This window comes from Brassica oleracea, chromosome C6 (assembly GCF_000695525.1).
Source record: "Brassica oleracea var. oleracea cultivar TO1000 chromosome C6, BOL, whole genome shotgun sequence".
Lineage (NCBI taxonomy): Eukaryota > Viridiplantae > Streptophyta > Magnoliopsida > Brassicales > Brassicaceae > Brassica > Brassica oleracea.
The window spans coordinates 38,071,044-38,082,984 of NC_027753.1; the positions used below are offsets into that span (position 1 = coordinate 38,071,044).

At 31.1% G+C, this 11,941-nt stretch overlaps 1 protein-coding gene across 1 annotated transcript; it reads left to right on the plus strand.

The window, feature by feature from the left end:
* The first annotated feature begins 8,997 nt into the window (after window positions 1-8,997).
* On the plus strand, window positions 8,998-9,610 carry LOC106298530 (calvin cycle protein CP12-3, chloroplastic). The gene has a single exon (XM_013734669.1). The coding sequence runs from the start codon at window positions 9,052-9,054 to the stop codon at window positions 9,454-9,456; it is 405 nt and encodes a 134-aa protein (XP_013590123.1). The 5' UTR covers window positions 8,998-9,051; the 3' UTR covers window positions 9,457-9,610.
* Window positions 9,611-11,941: the final 2,331 nt, after the last annotated feature.

Sequence of the window (11,941 nt, forward strand, 5' to 3'; positions counted from 1 at the left end):
TTTTTTTTTTTTTTTTTTCTTTGGGCTCGTCGAAAAAGTGTTTATATAGTGTGCGGAGGACTTGGCGATACGATCAACCAAACAGCCAAATATTTTTTTTCCTTGGTCGCCAATTTTTCAACTCTTTAGTCCTCGCTTTCCCCGACTTACCCCCTAGTTATCCTGGTTATTACGAGATTGCCACTGACACTGTTCTTTTTTTTTTCCTTGGGTTTAATTAACTTTTTAAGGTTCGGTTTGGTGTTTGAGGGATTCTGAATTCTCGGGTTTAAATTCAATTAATTTTTTTTTATTTACAATCTAACGTAGATATGAAATTTATACTTTTTGTTACGAGATTGCCACTGTCACGGTTACTTTTTTGTTAATTCACTGTTTTAAAGGTTTGGTTCGGTTTCAATTCAATTTTTTATCGGTTTAGAGTCTGATCTGACCGTATAACTGAAGACCACTCTGGTTTGATTTATATGTGTGGTTCAGCGATGGGTTGGTTTTAGCTGGTTGAGAAATTCCCACCTAGATGTGACCAGACTTTATAGAGAAAGAAATAAGAAAGGCATAAATGTTTCTAGAAAGGAGAGTGAATGAGAGCCACCGAAGGATAGGTGAAGGGTAATTACGGAAGTATCAAATAAACGAGAGGCAAATAAAAAAAGGAAACATAGGAGAATATATCCAGCATTCAATTAAAAGAATATTCTTACAAAGATAACGCTCTAATATACAATGGGAGGAGTCTGGATTTCCTCTTATTCAAGTATTGCCTCAAAAACTACGTCCAGTCACACTCTTACCCATAGAAATCTTCTATAAAGCTACTTTCTATGTAGATGCTTTCTCAAAATGAATCTCCTTAAATATATGCTACTAGATTTTTAGACCCCTATTGGGCTTTTATCATCAGTTCTTCATTTGTAATGGCCCATGTAATTAGGCAATGTACATATAACACTGAGATGATGGTAATTAAATACACAACACTGAGATCGTAAAACAAGTACAGTTTACCTCAAGGTTTACTGTTACACTCATGTTGGCCTAGTTTTGATTAGTAAAACATAGCATGATCGATCATGAAAAATGTATAATACAACGCATCAAAGTGAGCCGGTCCTAGAGGTGTGGGGTCCTATTCAAATTTCTTTTTAATTTAAAATTAAAGATATTTTAGTGATTTTTAGTAAAAATTAATGTAAATTTCTTTAAAATATAAAGTTTGAAGTTTACTAACATAAAAATATATTTTTATTTTAATTATATTATTAAACTTGATCATGAAAAATGTACTTTTGAAAGTAGGATTTTTTGAGATTTTTTCTTTGTTCCACGAAGAAAGATTTTGTGTAATACTTTTAATGTTTTTTTATTTAAAATTAACTCAGTCAATGCATATTCAGGAGAACTTCTTAAATGCTTTATGGGTAAAAGACAATTTTTTTGGTAACATTAAGTTTTTTACCAATTTTATTTTATTTTTTGGCGTAAATTGATTAAATTACAACAGATTTCGTAGCAAAAATATTCATACATTAAAGATAAAAGGTAGATAAAAAATGCATTAATTATTTTTTAATCTACGTAAAAAATTTTTAAAAAAAATCCTATATTCAGGAAAGGAGTATAATACAAGACATCAAAGTTGGTGACCACCACCTAAAACTAAAAGGAGTAGGTAAATGGGGTCACTTTGCCTTGTGCTTATCTCAACTACCAACTGTTAGATGATTGTCTTGTGGATAATGCCACACAAATAAAATAAAATAAATCATTTGATAATGACGTGACAAATAGAACTACGAAGGTTCTAGGGCCTCTTTGTAATACCCAAAGCCATATTAGTCAACCATGCCCATATGGAATAACAAAAAAAACCGGAAAATTGGATTTTTAGAGAGAGGGAAAGAGAGAAATAGGAAGAGAAAAGAGAAGAAAGGGTGAAATTTTAGTTAGATAGTAAATTATATTTTTTTTTGGTGTTTTTGAAACCCAATTTCCCTTAAATAAACTCGTAGAGCAATAATCTTGAGGAAAAAAATGGAATATACAGAAGAGATGACGTCGGCGACGGCGAGTCATGGGAGAGTGATGATGCTTCCGTCACCAATTTAATATTTTATACATAACAAAAGATAATCATTAATTTCAGTTTTCATTTTAGATTATAAGATATACAGTTATACACTAGATTTGACGGGTTTTTGTTTATTTGATAAATGTAAAACTTGAAATATTACTGTAAACGTTTTAAAAATATAATTTACATTTTAATGTTATATATTGTGTAACTCTCTAATCTTATTATTATCTTTCTCATCTGACATTATTTTATACTAGCGCATTAATTTTGTTACTAAACTAATGCACTACTGTATAAAAAATAGTTGATTTTTTTTGGTAAATATTTTTTATATATTTTTTCAACCTATTTATTGTAATTAAAAACATTAAAATTTATAGTTAAATTGATTTGTTATTAATATTTAAATGAATTTTAAATTTTAGAGTTTTCTAATAGCATATTTGTGAATAACACATGAATAAAGGTTAGTTATATAATTTATATTTTGTAATAATCATTTTAATGATTGTATATTTTTTTGAGTATAAAAAAAAAGATAATATATAATTTTAGATATGAAAGTTTAACAAATGTTGACAATTTTATTTTTTTATAACAAATGTACAAATTTTAACACTTATTTAACAGTGAATGATATGTATTTATTTATTTAAATGAAAGCATTTAAAAAATAAAAATAGGTTAATTTACCAATTTAATACAATTTTTTTATATTTATTTCATATAGTACTTCTATTTTAATATCAATAAACTACAATTATAAAATTTATAAAAGATAGCATATAATTTTATTCTTGTTTCTTAAATTTTACTTAAAATTAATTTATAATAATATTAATAGTAATAATTACGAAATTAAATAATGTATTATTTTATAAAAACATTGAAAATTTTTAATTAGATTTTGTTAGATTTTCCTCAACTGATTTTGTTTGAACTAAAAATAATTAAATTTATAGTTAAAATTGATTCATTAAGATTAAAAAAAACGATATATATTTGCTTGATTAAAGTAAATAATCAAAGATGTCATAATAATAAATCAATGAAATGGTCCTACTATGACTTTTTCATAGTAGATTTTTTTGTACTTCTCTTTTAATAGAGACGATATAGTTAAGAAATCTGATTTTTTTCTTAATAACTATAAATATATTATTAATAAATACATGTTTTAATTAAATCTACATTTCTAAAATTTGATTTCTTGATATAGAGGTATTTTATTTTGATTTTTTTTACACATAAAGACACTTTCTATGTTTTTATTACAAGTTGAGACACATTCTACTACTAGGATAGTTTTTAATGGTTGTTAGTTACTGTTCTGTTTCGGATGAATATTTTAAATTTTTGAATTGTTTTAAAATGGTGGTATCCAAAGCATCAATAAATAGCAACTGTTGTTTACAAAAAAAATAAATAGCAACTGTAAAATAGTGAATAGAGAAATTTAGAATATTTAGATATATACTATTACACGTACATTTGATATGGTTATAGGAAACCTGATTTTTTTGTTATAAATATTGATAATTATATAAGGATTTATATAAATAGATTTCGAATTTTAAAAATATGTATATTTATTTTTTTTATTTTGATATCTAAATATTATTATGTTAATTTATTTGAAAAAATCTAGAATGGTTCAAAAACAATCTAACAATAAAAAATTAGTTTTAAACTAATTTTTTATTGGATATAATACTTATATTTTTGAACTTATATTATTAAAGAGATCAATTTTAGTTGGACCATTATAACTATTTGATAGTCCAAAAATTTGTCGATAAAATATAACTCTATTTTAATATAGTAGACTAGGATACTACCTATAATAAAACACGGTATTTTTTAATTTTATTTACAAAATATAATAAAAATTGAAATGTTAATTATTAATATGTATGTTGGGTAATTTGGTCTTCTGTGATGACAATATGATTCTCGTATATTCATATATAGTTATGTTTTTTATTGTTGGATTATTTGATATTTTGTGAAGATAGTATGAATCTCGTATTCATACATAGATGTTGATGACAGTTCGATCAGATCAAATGAGGGCTTTACAATTTATTAATATTTTTCGTTGTCAATAATGAATAACCTATAAAACAATTTGAATTTAGAAACTAAAAAAAGGCAAATTGTTAACAAATAGTTAACGTCTGCATAGATCTCTTCACAAGTGGTTAACAAATATATTTTCAAGTTTAAACTTTAAATGTATTGTTCTAGATAGGATTTTAAAAACTTGTTGGTATATATCTTAATACCAAAATATATTCTCTAAAATTGTAAGTTTGTTGAGATATTTTTTTTTAAACGTATGAATTCAATTAAGAGAATCTTCAACTCATTGTTATTTTTGACTCTATTGTAGCATTTAGAGTCAATTTCACTCCGATCCATTGTTATTTCTTTATCTAAAATAGATATTGCTATTTTTTCTTCTATATTTAAAGGAATAAATAACAATCTCTATTTTTTACTTTATATTTTGAAGATTATTATAACAGGAGAATATATTGGAGCAAACTTCATCTGTATTATAGAGATTCTCTATTTTAGAGAAAAATATAACAAAATACATTGGAGATGGTCAAGGATACAACCGAAACGAAGATAAGATAGAAAAGCACAAACACCAACAACATGATAAATATAGTAAAAACGATTTTGTAGAAGATCTTTTTTTTTGTCATCTATGAATTTCATTAAACTTGAACTGAAGTACTACATGAAAGCTTTTACACAAGCCGGCAAAGAACACATTCCTTCCGGAGCCAAAAGCCGGCAAGGATCACAATCCTTCCAGAGCCAGATGAAATTACAAAGGCATGAATAAAACATAAGGGTGAGTTACTAAAACTTAAGCTTAGAAACTCATATTAGAGAATTGAAGTGGATGTCCTGATGATAGCAACCATCAACCACAAGGGAAGAGTGCGCCGATCTTCAAAAAAAGAATAGAAACAAGCCGAAGAATCTTGTTTGTTGACTTGAAGTTACTTCCTATCCTACGAACCAAAGAACCAATTTAGTAGAGACCTCAAAGCTCACAACCTTAAGCCGGTACTTCCATCAGCTCCAGCTATATCGTAACACAATTAAACCATTTGGATCTTCATAAAAACCGGGGAAGACACTCTTGTCACAAACCAAAGCAGAGACCTTCCACATTATTGATACAAGAACTAAACCTTAAGCATAACCCATACTCAGCTCATCCATACCAGACCGAAACCAAAACGATAAGGAGGATGAAAGATGTTGAATCCTAAGAGCTCAGCCATCAGAGGAGGTGACGCAACAATACGTAGAAACTATAACCACAAATTTGAACCGGAATAACAGCCACCGCGAACCAGAACTAAAGTACGCATCTCGACTAGTCATTCCTTTGAAACTGAGCTCATCACCAGACAACTCATCCTCAACCCTAGACAATACTAAAACCGCAAAGGACTGACCGCTTATGGAGGATTGCAAAACGGAGACACTTCAGGCGAGCAGAAACCGAAACTCTTCACCGGAGATGGACCCGACCAACCAGTCCAGAACCACCGCAAAGCTTGCGCCGGAAACTGACCTTTCACATCTCCAGACCGTAACAAGCAAAGAGAGACCAACACCTCAGATCTAGTGTGAACGACCTTGTTGAAACGCCGTCGGACGCTACCAGAAATAAATTTACGATAAACAATAAATGAATTTAGAATATATAAAATATACTATAAATAAATTGCAATATAGTTTAACAATATATTATTATAGTTTGTATTTATATATTCTTAATGAATATTAATTTAAATCGCAATTTATAAATTAAAATTTATATTAAAATTTATATTAAAATTTATATTAAAATTTTAATATAACAATATGAATTGCATATATTATGATATATTTATTAATGATACTAAAAACTATATTAATATATTATGTAAATGCATTTGTAATTATATATTGTATAAAATGTGATTTGGATGAACCTATGTTTAGTAGTCCTAAGCTAAAATATAACAAATGAGATCAAAACTCTAATTTAATAGATTAGATAGTCAAGAACGATTTGCCAAACCATGGTTTATTAAATAGAATCAATTGTGAGAATATATGTTTTGTTAGAATATTTTAGTTCTTATTATTTATTTATGCTCTGTGTCCTCTGTTGTTTGGTTACAGATAAACTCTCTGCATTAACAGTTGAAGCAAACGAGCAGAACAAATGAAGAAGGCAGATTCTTAACGAGTTTTTAGACCTTAAAGGAAACATTCGTGTGTTTTGCCGAGTGAAACCCTTAGACTCTAGAAACTTGAGAGCAACGGTTGCTTCTGATACAAGAAACGTTATTATCACGTTAACAGAAAGCAAGAGGAAAACCTACAACTTCGACAGAGTTTTCGAACCAGATTCATCGCAAGGTCAGGTGGCTCTCATCTTCTTTTTTGGCGGCTTTCATCTTCTTTGAGACTTTTCCACTATGACGTCGACACGGTTACTTATAGGTAAAATATTATGCACATACGTGAAAGTGTTGTTGATGATACTATTCAAAATCGGTTATCGATGGCTACAATGCTTTATGGACAAACTGATACTGGAAAAATATTCACAATGGTAAAGATTATTAGTGGAAACATCTCTTTGATTTCACTTCTTGTTTCTTCAATCTATTTAAAGTTGATATCTAATACTAGAGAAATCAAGGGATTGTTCAGTTTCTTTAACGCGTGGATTCCCAAGATATATTGCGTGGAGGTGGAGGTTCAATATCAAAGAAAAGCCGTAATTTCAAAGAGAATGTTCAAAAGAGATAATAGATCGAATAGAAACATTAATTAAGATGTTGCTATAAAAAAAAGGAGATTTATGAAACAACAAATACTTGTCTAAGTTTCATTCAACCACAAGAATGTTGCATGATTAGAGGTGTCAACTGGGCGGCCTGACCATGGGCTAGCCCAGTCCAATTCATTTTGGGCGGGCTATGGACGTGCCCAATTAATAAATGGTCCAACTGGACAAAAGACCAATTGGTACATGGTCTAATTCGGCGAAGACCAAATAGACAATGGGTGTCCATGGGCTTCCTAAAACATGTTTTTATGAGTTTAACAAAAGAAAACATAACTTTACATTTGAACCCAAAACAATAGTTTTATCTTTAAAATAAAAAATTCATGATTTTGACGGAAAACATAATTTCACAATTTTGACCTAAAAATGTATTTCATTAATTTGGCGGGAAAATGCAATTTATCGGTTTTGGCGGGAAAACGCAATTTTTCGGTTTTGGCGTGAAAACGCAATTTCTCGGCTTTAGCGGGAAAACGAAATTTCTCGATTTTGGCGTGAAAACACAATTTCAAGATTTTGGCGGGAAAGCGCAATTTCTCGGTTTTGGCGGGAAAACACAATTTCTCGGTTTCGGCGGGAAAACGCAATTTCTCGGTTTTGGCGGGAAAGCGCAATTTTTCGGTTTTAGCGGAAAACACACAATTTTTTGGTTTTGGCGGGAAAACACAATTTTTCGGTTTTGGCGGGAAAACACAATTTCTCGGTTTCGGCGGGAAAACGCAATTTCTCGGTTTTGGCGGGAAAGCGCAATTTTTCGGTTTTAGCGGAAAACACACAATTTTTTGGTTTTGGCGGGAAAACACAATTTTTCGGTTTTGGCGGGAAAACACAATTTCAAGGTTTTGGCGGAAAAACGCAATTTTCGGTTTTGGCGGGAAAACGCAATTTCTCGGTTTTGGCGGGAAAGCGCAATTTTTCGGTTTTAGCGGAAAACACACAATTTTTTGGTTTTGGCGGGAAAACACAATTTTCGGTTTTGGCGGAAAAACACAATTTCTGGTTTTGGCGGGAAAACGCAATTTCTCGGTTTCGAACAATAAAAAAAATATTTTTATAATTTTGGAAAGTAAACATAATTTCAAAATTTTAGAAATAAGATCTAAACTAATAATTAAAAAATAATTATAAATTTTATTGGGTGTCCATGGGCATGTCCATTTGGACATGGTCTCTATTGGTATTAGACATTTGTTTGGACCATTGTCCAATATGGACCACCCATTATTGCCCAAAACTGAAATGGTCCAACTGGTCATGTCCATTTGGACCATGGACGGACCATTTGACAGCTATATGCATGATGAATTTGAAGCCTTGACCACACTTTTAAACTCTTCAAGCGTCTTAAGTCTTTCCTGCGAGTTAAACTCTTTCATGATGATTCTTGCTTTCTTCAGTCAATTTGCATTTCGTAGAATGTAATTCGCCGCTCCTTTCTCTTTTTCTAGTTGCTCTTTGCAGCAGTTCCACACAAAAGTCTCCAAACATTCCGGAACATTCTTTGGTTGATTCCATCTCCCCGAACAAACTTTTCTATAATCCCATCCACAACCTATAAGTTTGAGGACTTGTAATCTAGGAGAAGTGCTGGATATATATTTAGACCTCCATTGGGCTCTTATCAAGAGACCCATCAGTTATTCCTTTGTAATGGGCCATGTAGACCAGTACTTAATCAATGTACATGTAAACCTCTGAGACGGTAAAATAAATACAATCTAGCACAAGGTTATTGATATACTCGTGTTGATTAGGTCTCTAAAACGATTAGAGGTAAAACATAGCATCATGGATCATGAAAAATGTATAACATAGTAACACAAAACATCAAAGTTGGTGACGACCACCTAAAAACTAAAAGGAGTAGGTAAATGGCGTCAGCTTTGCCTTGTGCTTATCTCAACTACCAACTGTTTGAATATTGATGATTATGTTCTGGATAATGCCACACAAATAAAATAAAACAATTCATTTGAAAATGACGTGGCAAATAGAACTACGAAGGTTCTAGGGCCTCGCTGTAATAATACCCAAAGCCATATTAGTCCGCCAGGCCCATATAAATAAAGTCGTAGAGCAATAAATAATACACAGAGGAGAGATGATGTCGACGACGGCGAGTCACGGAAGAGTGATGATGCTTCCGTCACCATCCAGAGCGTTGCAGAATCAGCAACCATTGATTGGATCGGATATGTTCCGCTTAAAACAAACGGAACCGAGGGGGTCGAGGCTGGTGGTTGCGGCGACGGCGAAGTATAAGGGGACGAAGATGAGGGAGGAGAAGCTATCGGAGATGATAGTTGAGAAAGTGAAGGAAGCGACGGAGGTTTGCGAGGCGGACGTGAGATCGGAGGAGTGTAAAGTCGCGTGGGACGAAGTGGAAGAGGTGAGCCAAGCCAGAGCAGATCTGAGGATCAAGCTCAGGCTCCTGAACCAGGATCCGCTCGAGAGTTTCTGCCAAGAGAATCCTGAGACCGACGAGTGTCGTATCTACGAAGATTGAGTAATGAGTGTGTCTGTGTATGTTCTGTCTTTTCGTAGAATTTTAGATATATTATCTCGATGTGATTATTTGGGACTATATGCTAACAATAAGAGAGTGTCGCATTTGTTATACGGTTGGACATGAAACAGAGTTATTCTAATTAAGTTAGATTTGCTGTCTGCAAAACCAGACATGTTATGGAGAGTCGAGAGAGATACAAACTGTGGGTTGTTGTCTAACGGACGTCGTGAAATACGTGAAAACGACTCTGTCGTGGTTAGAAATTTAACACAATGGCCCAGTGAGTTAATTGGGCTTATACTAAATCGCCAGGTCCGAGAGTTAGAGCGCAAGCCCAGTGAGTTAATAATAATTATCAGACCATATAAAATTTCTCTATAAATTTGAAATTATATAATGATATTTATTTTCCAATGAAATTTTTCTGAATAACATATTTAATATGAAACGGAAGGAATATGGTTTAGTTTTACAAGGGTTGATGCAATTACATAGAATTTATTATTTCATGTATATAAAGTGAAATAATAATATAAACACACAAAAATGATGAAATATTTTTTAAAAAGAAAGACAAAAAAAAAGAAACAACTAAACAAAGAAAGAAATCCCAAAAAGTATATCTTTTTCTCGTTCTCCGAATCAATATTGAAAGTCAAAGTCAAATTTTGGAGATGAAGAAATCTCTATGATTCTTTGATTTGATTCCATCTCGGCCTTGATTCTTGAATTGAGGGTCTTTATGTATAAAGAAGAAGAAGAAGAAGAAGAAAATGTATAAGAGTTATGGAAAAGGTACAAATACTTGCGCTTTTATTGTACATGATCTCTTGGAAATGTTGAAGTAAAACCTTTAGAAACTGATATAATCTTCACTAAGAGTATACGAGGAGCTTTGATCTTTTCATTCATTTAGTTTTAGTCTCTTAGTTACGTGTGTTGAATCTATTTGATTTCTACTCTCCAAGCGTTGAAAGAAGAAGAAAAAGATTTAATACTCCCTCCCTTATTTAATATAAGTCGTTTTAGAATTGTGCACATAAATTAAGAAAATCATTAATTTTTTATATTTTCTAAACAAAAACATCATTAATTATTTACCTAACCACGAATCAACCAATAATAAAATAGAAGGTATATTATCATTGATCATATAACATTAACTGTTCATAAATTTTACATAGAAAACCTAAAACATCATATAATTTGGAACATAAAAAAATCTTTAAAACGATTTATATTAAAAACCGGAGTATAAAAAACAAAAATGGATGAAAAAGTCATTGATCTGAATTAAGTTTACCACAAAAAAAAAACCTAGGAATGACTGGAACCCCCAAAATGTGAGACAAACATTGGTTTTAACGCTACAATGAGAACCGGAGGAGACATAAACTGTGTCAATTGTCATATGGATAACTGCAAAATTCTGTGATGTCCTCAATAAAGCTACCCGAGCTCTTATGAAATAGAGGTATAGTCTTGTAAATCTCAAACTTTAAACTTTGTTTAGCCCATTGTTTTGATATTTAGAAAATGCAACTAAAATATATTTGTAATGGTCACCATCTAAAGTACTAATCAACGACCAGTTGTTTCTTCGTGATTTCATGTAGTGGTTCCAGATTCAAATAATCATGTACTTGTATTACATGTTATTTTGAAAAAGCTGAAGTTTATACTATGTTTTAGAGTTTACCTGGTTTTGAGAAACTGCTTTTTCTTTCAAAATGTTTAGTTTGGAAATAAAATAACACTAAATCAACATAACACGATTCAATGGTTTATGATGTTTTGTATTACAAAAATTGAGATTCAAATCTTAATTATATAAATCAACAAAAATAAAAAATAAAACTTATATGAGATTTTGACGTGATGCATGTCAAACTTTTTATATGGTCATATTATAAAATTAACGATGTAATATAAAAAAATAATTTTCAGAAATCAAAACCTTAGTTAAATTAAATCCAAGGAAACATTATCTGGTTTAAGAGATAGATTAGAGAACAAGTTAACCCAATACAAACTATGTTTTTTTTCTCGATTCACAACACCTATGTAAGGTAGTCTATATTCCATTTACACATGTTCGTATTTCACGGGAGTAAGAGAAATCGAACATTTTTGTAACAGGGATAAGGTCGCGTTCAAACTCAGGCGAACATACGAAACAGTCATTAGACAAATGGCACTTAACAAAACGATCAAACAATTCGTTTTTTAAAGAAAATAGCTTTGATTGGTAACCATACTGAATGAGCGTTCAAACTCAGGCGAACATACGAAACAGTCATTGGACAAATGGCACTTAACAAAACGATCAAACAATTCGTTTTTTTAAGAAATTAGCTTTGATTGGTAACCATACGAAATGACGGAATGACATATGAAACGCGGTTCCGCAAGTATTTTACCAACCAAGAAAATGTTGCGGAATGAAAAAAAAACGCAAAAACGCAGATTATAAAGAGAAAGT

Coding starts and splice junctions, on each gene's coding strand:
- LOC106298530 (XM_013734669.1), top strand. CDS start 9,052: ATGATGTCGACGACGGCGAGTCACGGAAGAGTGATGATGCTTCCGTCA.